Here is an 11,305-nt window from a genome sequence, read left to right on the forward strand (position 1 = left end):
TGACAGCCCTTCCCAGACAGCTCCCCAGCCTGTCAGAGAAGCGTCTGTCGAGATGACTTGCCTCTTGTGAGGAAGGCCCCCCAGTGGAACACCCTGGTGCAAGAACCTCCTGTCCCTCCAAGGACGCAGGGCTCAGATGCAAGCAGGAGACACCCGCAACTTCACATGCCTGTCGTCTCTCGGGTGGAGCTGAAAGGCATTGAACCAACACTGCAGGGGGCGTGCCTTCAACAGGCCCAATGGCAGTACCGCTGCTGCCGCGGCTATTAAGCCCAACTGCCTCTGGACTTTGTGGGCGGTGACCAGTCTGTCCAGCCGAAAGCCTGTCAGAGCCTTGGCTCAAGCTGTCTGCCCTCCGTGGAGTGAGAGACGCCGTCATGCTGACCGAGTTGAGGAGGACACCAAGGAAATCCGCCTGCTGGCGGGGCTGAAAATTGCTTTTTTTCCAGTTGACCGTGAAACCCAGGGCCTGGATATGGGTCAGAACTGCTTCGGTGTCGTGCACCACCTGCACCTGAGATGGGGCACAAATTAGCCAGTCGTCCAGGTACGGTAGGATCTGTAGGCCCCGGGCCTGGAGGGGGGCTAGCGCGGCTGCCACCACACAAGTAAAAATTCTGGGGGCCAGTAAAAGGCCAAATGGGAGGACCTGAAACTGGAACACCCTGCCTTGGAAGGCGAAGCGGAGGAAGGACCTGTGTGCTGGGCAGATAGGGACGTGGACGTACGCGTCTTTTAGATCCAGAGACGTAAACCACTCCCAGAGAAGAGGATGACGTGCCCTGGAGACCCTCCAGGCAGTCCATCCTCCTAGCCAGAGCCTGGAGAGCTGAGAGAATCTGAAGCGACTCCCTGCCACCACTCTCGGTCACGGCAGCTGGAGCCGGGCGTTTAGCAGGTCCAGGGACCTCCACCTGACCATGCCTGGAAGGGGACTCATGTTGCTGGTCCCATTTACGCTTGTGCGTATGCTTACGGCCATGCCTATGCGAGTGGGACGGTCGGTCGGGTGAGCGCCGCCTGTCCTGTCTGCCCTCACGCACGTGTCCACATGCCTGGTCAGCCCGGCGGAGCCGTTCCTCCCTAGGAAGGTCACAGGCTGCGCTGCAGGGACTGTCGACATCCTCCAGGAGGTGGGCGGCCCCAAGGCAAGCAGGACACTCTCTATGCCCGTCATTGAGGGCCATCGTGGCCCTGCAGACTCTGCAGTAGTGTGCCGCCATAGCCTACCACAGAAAAACACAATGCAATACAATACAATACAATAAGGCACTTACCTTGGCCGTTCAACGCACCGGGTCTGCAAGCAGCAGCCCGTAAAAGAGATACACCAGTGGTGTAATACCAGTACACGGGTGGCCTGAAGCAGCGTGCGGACACGCTTAGCAGGCTCACACTGGCCCAGCTAGCTGCGGACAGCGGCGACGGGGTATAAAACAGATGTACAAAGAAGGCGGTCACCAGTGCGTAAACGCACGCGCCGACGTACACTATTGGACAACTGGCAAAGAGACACACAGCAGCCTGCACCTCGTGCAAGACTGCACCTAGCAGGCACAAACAGCTAAACTTACCTTTTCAAGTAGCCTAGCACACAACAACAAAACTATCACGAAGCACACAGTAACAGTAGCGCCTATGCGGCCGAGCACATATGCGCTGATCAGGCCCACACAGGTTCTGGCTGCCAGAGCAGTTAACAAAAAACAACCCGGAAACCTGGCACACACAAAAGGGTGGCCCAGCAGCAGTGCGCGAACGCAGGCAGCAGGCTCACACTAGCCCCTCCGCCGCGCGGTATGGGGTGAACTCAGGAAAGGCGTCAACAAGTTAAACAAAGTTAAACGAAGTTTCCCGAAAAAAACACAGGTTACTGCCACATGCAGACTAACGAACACAGTCAAAGCAAGAAAGCAGTGAAAATACGTACTCACGTCTCACAGGTCTCAGATGAGGCGATCAAGGTGAGAGACTGAACCGGGAGCAATCTCCGCTATTTACAAGCTCGAGTCGTTCTGCTTCCGGAGGTCATGGGCATGACTTTGTTGACATATGGTCTCGGTCTTTTTTAGACCGTAGTGACGGTCAGAGTGAGGTCGAAACAGATCTGATTTTGTGATTCTGTTATGCATTTCGTCCACGTAATGAAATTATCGTGACGCATAATTAATTTCGTAAGCTGCTGACTCACGAAATGTATTGTACGTGATTCTATTATGCATTTCGTCCACAGAATGAAAGCATATGTCACTGAGTGCATTTCGTAAGTTATTAAGTTACTATTGCGTGGACGGAATGCCTTCTGTAACACAACACAATACTTTCGTGGACGAAATTGAAATGGGATTCACAAAATGATGTGTGTAGGTGCATTCCGTATTTTCGTAGACAGAATTACTTTTGACCAAAAAAAGAGTTTATTTCGTCTACGACAGTGAATAGTGCATTCAGCATTATGTCTACGAAAGGAAAAGGCCATCAGTCAATTTCGTCCACGAAATGATGTGCTCTCTTAGTGTTTTGTGGACACAATGCAAACCAATTTGTGCATTCCGTGGACAAAAGGCGTTACGATATAACATGGTTTCGTAATGAATATGTATTTCGTCACACAAAAGTCATTCTGTCCACGAAATATGGCATGTTACATTTGGCGCCCCATAAGAAAGAGGCAAGATCTAGATTGTAGATGATACAAACACACGTCAGATATGAAATGCAGCGATATGGAGTCTGACTGAACATCTATGTATGACTAATATTAAACTTGATGATATTGTGTTTTAGGAAGCTCTAAACCTTGCCATTAAAAATGAATACTTGGAGCATGCATTGATACTGGACAGCTTTTTTAGGAAAGCCTCATGTGTCCCATCCATAACTAGGTAAGGACAGTTTCATGAATTATGGACAGTGAAGACAGTAACTATTCTCATTTGAATCTTTTAGGCTTGAAACAGTGATCAGTGCTATTGTTTTTAGGTTCATCAACAGTCTGTATGATTCTGACCCAATGAAGACATACTACCATGTCTTTCTAGGACAAATTCCAGGAGTTGTTTCAGTGAGTATATTTGAGCTCTTTGAGTGTGTACATGCACACAAAGGAGTGTGTGCTGATTTGTTCACTGTGTCTTTGCAGCATGATTAATATGAATGTTATGTCATTGTCTCCATCATGGCAACTCCCTTCCAGAAATGTGGGGACATGAGCTGGAGAGAGTGGGGCCCCCATCTGGCCATCATCTTGGCCAATTCCATCTGCCCTCAACTCCAGAACGTGATGGTCAACATGCTGGCTGATACTCTTGGTAAGAAATGAATAAGCCTTTCTCAGATGACCATACATCTGGTACACGACACAGAGGTCAATAATCATTGAATCAAACCATAATGTCTTCCAGCAAGGAATGGGCACACGTGGTCTGCTCATTTCTGTTATATGGCCATGCGCATAGAGCCTAGTTACTATCATCGGGACTCTAAGCTGACACTGATTGGAAGAAACATTCAGTTAAGTAACACAAGATCTGCCCCTTTCTCTTGTCTTTCTGTAGCATGCCATTGAAGGAGTCTGTATGTGATGCTGCAATACAACGAACTGAGTCATACGAGTACCTTTTATCTTTCAACACAGGGAATCAATGTTCAAGATGAGCTTACTGTCTGGATCTTGTGCTATAGCCCATGAAGATCCTCTACAGCTGTAGACTGCTCTGGGCAGGACACGTCACTGAGTTCTTTAAATATGCGGAGGCTGTCGCAAAGGTCTTTTTAGCTAATTCAGTTAGACCATGCCCAGCTCTGACCAGTAATACTGACAAGTATTTCAGTCTTTTTTTAGTGAAAACTAAGGTGTTAAGCGCTGACTCAGTCATGCTAAGATGCTCTTATGGTTGGCGTGCTTCAGTAGAGCCAAACGCTTGGGTTTTATCTCTGGTGCTCATATTGGTTCCTTTATGACGTTTGACAGCTATGTGACGCACTATGTGTGGCACTGCCTATCCAGTTCCCATGCTGGATAGAGCCTCCCTGGATGGCCACACTGAGGAGGCAGGGTAATGACTCAACCCATGAGGACCTCAGTGAGCCTGGCCATGGTTCAGAACAGCCCCATCAAGTGGTGCCACTGGACAATGAGACTCAAGTCTCCGCTCAGGACGGCGAGATGGAAATGTCTAGACCAGAATCCTCCGCTCATCTCCAGGACGTCTCTGAGGCCCAGTGTGTAGCATTAACTTCTGCGCAGGAGGCCATGCCTTTGCATGTGGAGAATGAGAGGAGTGGTCACCACTCCCCTGTGGACATGGGGGAGGGTGATGAGCACTGCCTCTCAGAGGACTCTGGCCCGGCATCCAGGTCTCACATGAAGGTTTGTATACATCTCCATCGCATTGAAATGTGCTGTTGCCTGCTATTTGTCTTCTTTTGTCTCTGTGTGTCATGTCATGATGTGACCTCATGATGGAATGTTCGCTTGGTTTCAGCGGTTTTGGATCCGCTGTGGCAACGCACAGGACTAATGCTGCAGCTCTACATCAATTAATGAGCAAGTCTTATGCAATTCTTCTATATTTTTTGCAACATTTTAAAGACATTTTTGCATCCCATAAAAGTTTCGGAGTTTCTTCTTTCTCAATGAAGTTAATATAATGAATAGAGTTTATTCTCCAAATAAACATGGTGGTTTTAGCACCAAATAATCATAAAGTTGGTCAAAGTAGAAAACGTTTTTTTAATTAGGCCTACTGATTCAATATTATGCTGTTTTTGGTGTTGGTATGATACTATGAGTGTCCATTTGAGAGAAAGCCTACCACATAGGTATGTTCAAACTAATTTACATTAGCTTAAATGGCCCAAGTATGTATGTCAGACGATTACCAAGGCAAACTTTGGCCTCCTTGAATTTTCATTACCGTTTTATAATAATTTTCCAACTCTACTTTTCTGTGACCCGAGCCGTCAGTAAAGTTATGTAACTATTTAGTCCTTGTTCATTTGAAAGAACATGATTTAGGGTGTAATTCACAGTATGAATGCCAGTGTATACAGGTGCCCTTCAAGTAGTTTTGACTGTGACATGCTGGGACACAGTAAGCCTATGACATTCTCTATTCCTGTATTGACAAGAAATAGAAGATAAGTGCATAGAGCTTCTCCTACCCGTACCACAACAACCCCAGTTTTCCCCCGTGGATCATATTTCACCAAAACTTACAGTAAAACTAGCACTTCTAAATATCAGATTACTTCTTAATTCTTAATGATTTGATTTGCACACACAACCTTGATACTTTTTACTTTTAACTGAGACATGGTTAAATCAAGCAAACTTTGCTACTACACTGTAAAAAAAAGTCGTTCATTGCCCATATGACTTCATTTTTAAAACTATATTTACTGCAATAAATTAATTTATTTTTCTTTGAGTTACCAATAAGTAAAAGCTGTGAATATTTTCTATAAGAAAATTAATTTCATTGGACTTCAACACAAATTGATTTTCCAAAACTCATTTTAAAAGTTTATATCAGACGTAAAATGACACGACCCGCCCACCTGCAGCAATACATACAGTCGGTTTAGACGTTTGGAAAGGTTACCGCCCCCCATGAGGGGGAAAGCATGCTAACATCACACAATGGAAGTCAATGGGCGAACTTGCTAGCAGTTAGACTTTATACATTAGTTTTCCATTCAGGTGGAGTTCTGCTTGTTTCTGAACACAATGATTTGAATGATTTGTGTGTTTACTTAACTGTCCAGTGTATGCCAACAACCTAATTTACCCTCGATTGCCCAATGTTAACGCTATATTCGATGGTAGCATCATTAGGTTGCTAACTAGCTATCTTTATATCGTCAGTGTAACATAACCAACTGGTACACATTATTGTTAAAACTATTCCCACGGACATTGTAGGGAATGTACATTCATGTGAGAATAAATTAAGATGCAACTTATGAGTATGTGGTGTTATGGCAATAAGCTTAGCTTGCTAAACCGAGCTACTCAGTCCAGCCATTGAAAGCAGTTCTACAATGAGTACACTCGAGACAATTCTGGCAGTTTAACTGGAATTAGCAAAATGAGGGAACTTAATGTTACCCTTAACCATCCCAGTAGCGCTGTCAGAAACGTAAGACTTTCTGCAGGCACTTATGGAACCTTATGGATCCTGTGGCCGGAAGCATGCATAAGGATGTAGATCCAGGAATGCACTAATATTTTGTTCATAGTACCAGTTAGCAACAATTATTAGTTAACACTAAGTTAAATACTTCGGAAAAAAATATTAAAAACTGGATATACCAAAAAAAACTTTGATGTAATCGCTTCCTGCCAGGACTTTTACGGGCTTTTCCTACATCACGGAAGTAACGTTGACGCAGCGGTAGATAGCAGCAGAGTAGAAGCCATCAGGCAAGTGTTATTTAAATAAACTCCTGGGGTACTTACAAACTTTCCAATGCCTCGTTTTATGAGTACTGTAGAAGTTTCGTACCATTCAGGGCATTATTAGTGGGGTAATTTACGAGATACTCCATAGGTTCCATAAGCGCCTGCAGAAAGTCATTAGTTTCTGACAGTGCTACTCGACCAGGGTTCGACCAAGGGAAAACAGGTTCTGGGAGGGTGTTTGGCTCGGGGTCATGTTGCAAAGGACCCTAGGGTGACATTACTCCGAACCATCGCTTTAAAGGGACACCAGGCAACGTTTTCGTGTTAATTAATCATCTTCGTAAGTCGGTATATGGTTAAATGACTCATTACGGGGCGAATGAAGGCTCTCTCGCCCGCCCCTACTGCCTGTAGGAAGAATATCCCACTTGCAAGTTCGGTGTATCCTACCCGCCGACCGAAGCAGGATCAGTTTACAGCACAGAGGCAGGCTAACGAAACGCTAGAGATTGTTGCAAACGTGTGTATAATGACAGAGCCGGCGAAGAAGCAGCGAAAACCCTTGACGGAAGACCCAAAGAAAAGGAAAAGAGCTTCAGACCGAGCGAGGGGAAGTTTCATAGAGAAAAAGCATCAGGCTTGCCTGGTGTCCCTTTAAGAGATGTAGCTTCCGGGTGTTATCTTAAAATGTGAGATCTTACAAGGCAAGGCATGGCTGTGCCCAAAGGTCCCATAATGCAGTCTATAATGCTTTAAAATGTCACTCTTTCCTTGTACCACAGTGCTGCACATTTACAGGGCCATCCCATCTGTCAATGGGAATAAAAAAAAGAGTTAGCTATCTCAAGCCTTTTGAATACAAGCCAGAAAGCCCTTTAAAACATACACTTAAAATACAAGTGAAGATTATCCTGGGGGTGGTGGTAGTGTAGTGGTTAAGGAGCTGGGCTAGCGTGCAGTAGCCTGAAAGTTGTCGGTTCAATTCCCGGCTTCCACCACTGTGCCCTTGAGCAAGGCACTTAACCCCAAGTTGCTCCGGGGACAATGTGATCCCTTGTAATAGCTGACATATGTAAGTCACTTTTCAAGAAGTGTCTGCTAAATGTAATGTAATGTAATGTAATGTAATTATCCTGGTGAACAAGACAAGAATGATTAGCTTTAATGCAACACCAATACACAAAATAATGGATGTGAGGGATCGAGCAGGCTGACTTAAAGAGACGCAGGTTTTTCAGTTTCAAAAATGAAACATTTTTTTTTCTTCTTTTTTTCAAAAAACAGATATGATAAATCATATCCAAAATGATAACTTAACATAACATAATAGGCCTATGAGGTCAGACAAACAGAACATAACTCAAAGCATACGAGCAAACTGAACACAAAAGACTGACCTAAATAAATGGAATGACAGGGGAACATATATGCCGGCCGGCTAGACTAACAAGACACAGAAGGGATGACAACAACTAATTGACATTTAGAAAACAACAAACATAGCAACTACGGCCAGTTCAACATAAGCATAAAGGTAAGGCCGTCACAATGGAATAATGTTAAATTACATTAAAATTCTGTCCTCCTGGTTCTTCCGTAAGCAAAGGGTCTCTCCTTGTAGGCTACACAAACCATAACGACAGAGCTCCACCATGGTTATTGTTCTAATGTAAGCCATCATTATGTATAATAATAGGCCTGTCATTTACAGGAGACAAAGCTTGGGGGCAGCCGTGGCCTACTGGTTAGCGCTTCGGACTTGTAACTGGAGGGCTGCCGGTTTGAGCCCCGACCAGTAGGTACGGCTGAAGTACCCTTGAGCAAGGCACCTAACCCCTGCTCCCCGAGCGCCGCTGTTGTTGCAGGTATTCAAGGATTGGGATAAATGCAGAGACCAAATTTCCCTCACGGGATCAAAAGAGTATATATACTTATATACTTATACTTGGGCTACTTGTAGAAAGCTAATGTTAGCATAGTTAGCTAATCGCTGGCTAGTTAGCTAATCGCTAGCATAGACGTGCTGCAGCAGTGCAACATTTATTTATTTACCATGAGTTAATAAAGTTGAAGAGGCTCTGCAATGTAGGCTGAGTTTATTTGCATTACACTGTTCCTTATGTGACGTTTATTTGCTTTAAACTGTTCCTTAAGTTACATGACACCATGGTGCTAATGTTATTTTAAAATGCATGCAAGCCTACTGTATCTAGCATAGCTAACGTTACTCTTCATGAGTCCACTGCTAAACTATGTTGAAGCCACGACAATGTTTTTGAAGAAGTTGCAAACACCTCTGAAACTTTAAACCGTCACACAAAGACAGCATTACCTATACAACTTACACACACGTAGAATTACAGTACATGGCTCAAGTTAACAAACTGTTTGAGATAACGTTAGTGTTAGAGCACATAAAGTTCAAAGTTCAGTCGCAAAAGTTTGTAAGAAACAGCGAAGCTTTTGCAGATTGCGCAACACAAACAATATAATTAAGGTAAAATCTAACGTTCAACAATATACAAGGTAGCCTGGTGAAGTATAAACTATCCGGCTCCGTGGAAAAAACTGTTTAAATAAACTCCTGGAACAGACAAATGTGAAGGATTTTGGGGCTTGATCTTCCATTGCTGCAGGTGGGCGGGTCGTGTCATTTTACGTCTGATATAAACTTTTAAAATTAGTTTTGGAAAATCAATTTGTGTCCAATGAAATTAATGAAAATATTAAGTTACGAAAATATTCACAGTTTTTACTTATTGGTAACTCAAAAAAATAAATAAAGAAAAATAAATTAATTTATTGCAGTAAATATAGTTTTAAAAATGAAGTCATATGGACAATAGCACTGAACGACTTTTTACAGTGAAGGCCTACCCTTGAATCAGCTCCTCCAAATTTCAGTTTTTTGAGTGCTAGAGCAAATAAAAGAGGTGGGGGATATCAACAATCTTCAAAATGTCTTTTCAGTGTAATCAGTCATCATTCGGTGGCTTTACATCATTTGAATACCTGTGTGCATAGTCTTCTCAGATTTTATTAGTGACTATTTACAGGCCTCCAAAACATTCAGCTAAAGTCTTTTTTGAAGAGCTAGGTAAACTGCTGTCAGTCATTTGCATAGAGTTTGACTGTCTTATTATATCAGGGGATCTAAACTTACATGTGAATAATCCTGAAAACAATTATGCCAAGGAATTAATTGCACTAATCGATACTTCAACATACTTCAATCAACATACCTAGAGATTGGGATGGTTTTATTATGACCACCGCGCAGCGAAGCGGCGGTCATATAGGTTTAGTCAGATTTTTTTTTTTTTTCTTTTTTCTTTTTCGCATGTCCAAATTTCCGTCAAGGATTCCCGGGACACTGTAAGACCGGGGTACACGAAACTTGGTGGGCATATAACCCCACATGGATAGCATGAAACCTCCTGTTTTGTTTTGATCTGTAGCCCCCCCGCTGGACTGGACCCCCCGAAAGGAGGGTAGGGCAGACACAGTTTTCTGTGAATATCTCGAGAACCGTAGGGTTTAGGAGGACCATTTTTTTTTTATATGTTGATCTCAAAGGGCCATATCAACCCATTCCATAACCACTCATTTCATGTATAGCGCCACCTAGTTAAACACAAAAAAGTAAAAATGAGGTGTTTTCCTCACAATATCTCTGGCTGGTCAAAAACTGGACATGGTCAAAACTGCACGAAATTGAAAGTGTAGGATCATTATGACACCCTCCGAATGCATGCCAAGTTTCGTGGACTTTCGTTCATGGGGGGCCTTACAATAAAATAATTTATGTGTACATTTAGTGACCGTACACCAACAAGGATTCCCCGGGACACTGAAAGACCGGGGTACACAAAACTTGGTGGGCATGTAACCCCACATGGATAGCATGGAACCATCGCTTTTCGTTTTGATCTGTAACCCCCCCGCTGGACTGGACCCCCCGAAAGGAGGGTAGGGCAGACACAGTTTTCTGTGAATATCTTGAGAACCGTAGGGCCTAGGATGACCAATTTTTTTGCATATGTTTGCCTCCAGGGGTCATGTAAACCCATTCCATATGCACACATGTGCATAAACAGATACACACGCACACACATACATTCACAGTAATCCTACGTATGACACATACTCACACAGTAGACATATATACGCATGCATGCACATGCACACACAGAGGCACATAAACAGGCAAAGACACACATGCACGCACACACACCCACCCACACACACATAAACATAAACATGTACACGCACACATTTCAAGAATTTCTCTGAATTATGAACAGGCAAGATGGGGGTGGGGTTGTATAAAATGTATATTACATGTGAAATCTATGAACTAATCATGTTTTGGTACTTGTTGTCTAGCAGATACCAGTGAGAATTGAGTGTGCGTAATGCAATTCAATGAGACAGTTAGAATCATATGCCTTTCAGCGTGACTTATTTTTGTGAAAACATGTGCTGGACTGGGCGGCGGTCATATTTTGTACCGCTCTGCGGTACATCTAGTTTCAGTTAGCCTAATAGCTGGTTTGATTTGCATTGAGAGATGATCTTATGGAAAGTACCCCATGCCATTCCTGAGATATGGTAAAGGGTATGTGATGATGTGGGGTTATTTTAATTCCAAAGACCAAGGGATCTTTATCAGGATGTATAGTACCCTGGATCCATGAAATAACTGGCCTTTAAAAATAAAAATCTGCCTGCCTCTATGGGAATTCAACATAGGTTTAACGGGATGTAGGGGTATGAATTGTATTGAATGTACTCACTCTCAGCGATTATGGAATAGTATTTTGGACTGAAATGCACATCCCTAATATTAGTTGAATCACAGGCTATTTTATATAATTTTATATCAACCAGTGAGGAAAG

General features: G+C 43.6%; 1 protein-coding gene across 1 annotated transcript; it reads left to right on the forward strand.

Annotated features, from left to right (window-relative positions):
* Positions 1 to 2,677: 2,677 nt before the first annotated feature.
* On the forward strand, positions 2,678 to 3,735 carry LOC121681911 (protein transport protein Sec16B-like). The gene is made up of 5 exons (XM_042061874.1): positions 2,678 to 2,885; positions 2,983 to 3,064; positions 3,197 to 3,311; positions 3,405 to 3,513; positions 3,638 to 3,735. The coding sequence occupies exons 2-5, from the start codon at positions 3,014 to 3,016 to the stop codon at positions 3,708 to 3,710; spliced, it is 348 nt and encodes a 115-aa protein (XP_041917808.1). The 5' UTR covers positions 2,678 to 2,885; positions 2,983 to 3,013; the 3' UTR covers positions 3,711 to 3,735.
* The last annotated feature ends 7,570 nt before the right edge of the window (positions 3,736 to 11,305 follow it).

Source organism: Alosa sapidissima, chromosome 14, assembly GCF_018492685.1.
Source record: "Alosa sapidissima isolate fAloSap1 chromosome 14, fAloSap1.pri, whole genome shotgun sequence".
NCBI classification, from domain to species: domain Eukaryota; kingdom Metazoa; phylum Chordata; class Actinopteri; order Clupeiformes; family Clupeidae; genus Alosa; species Alosa sapidissima.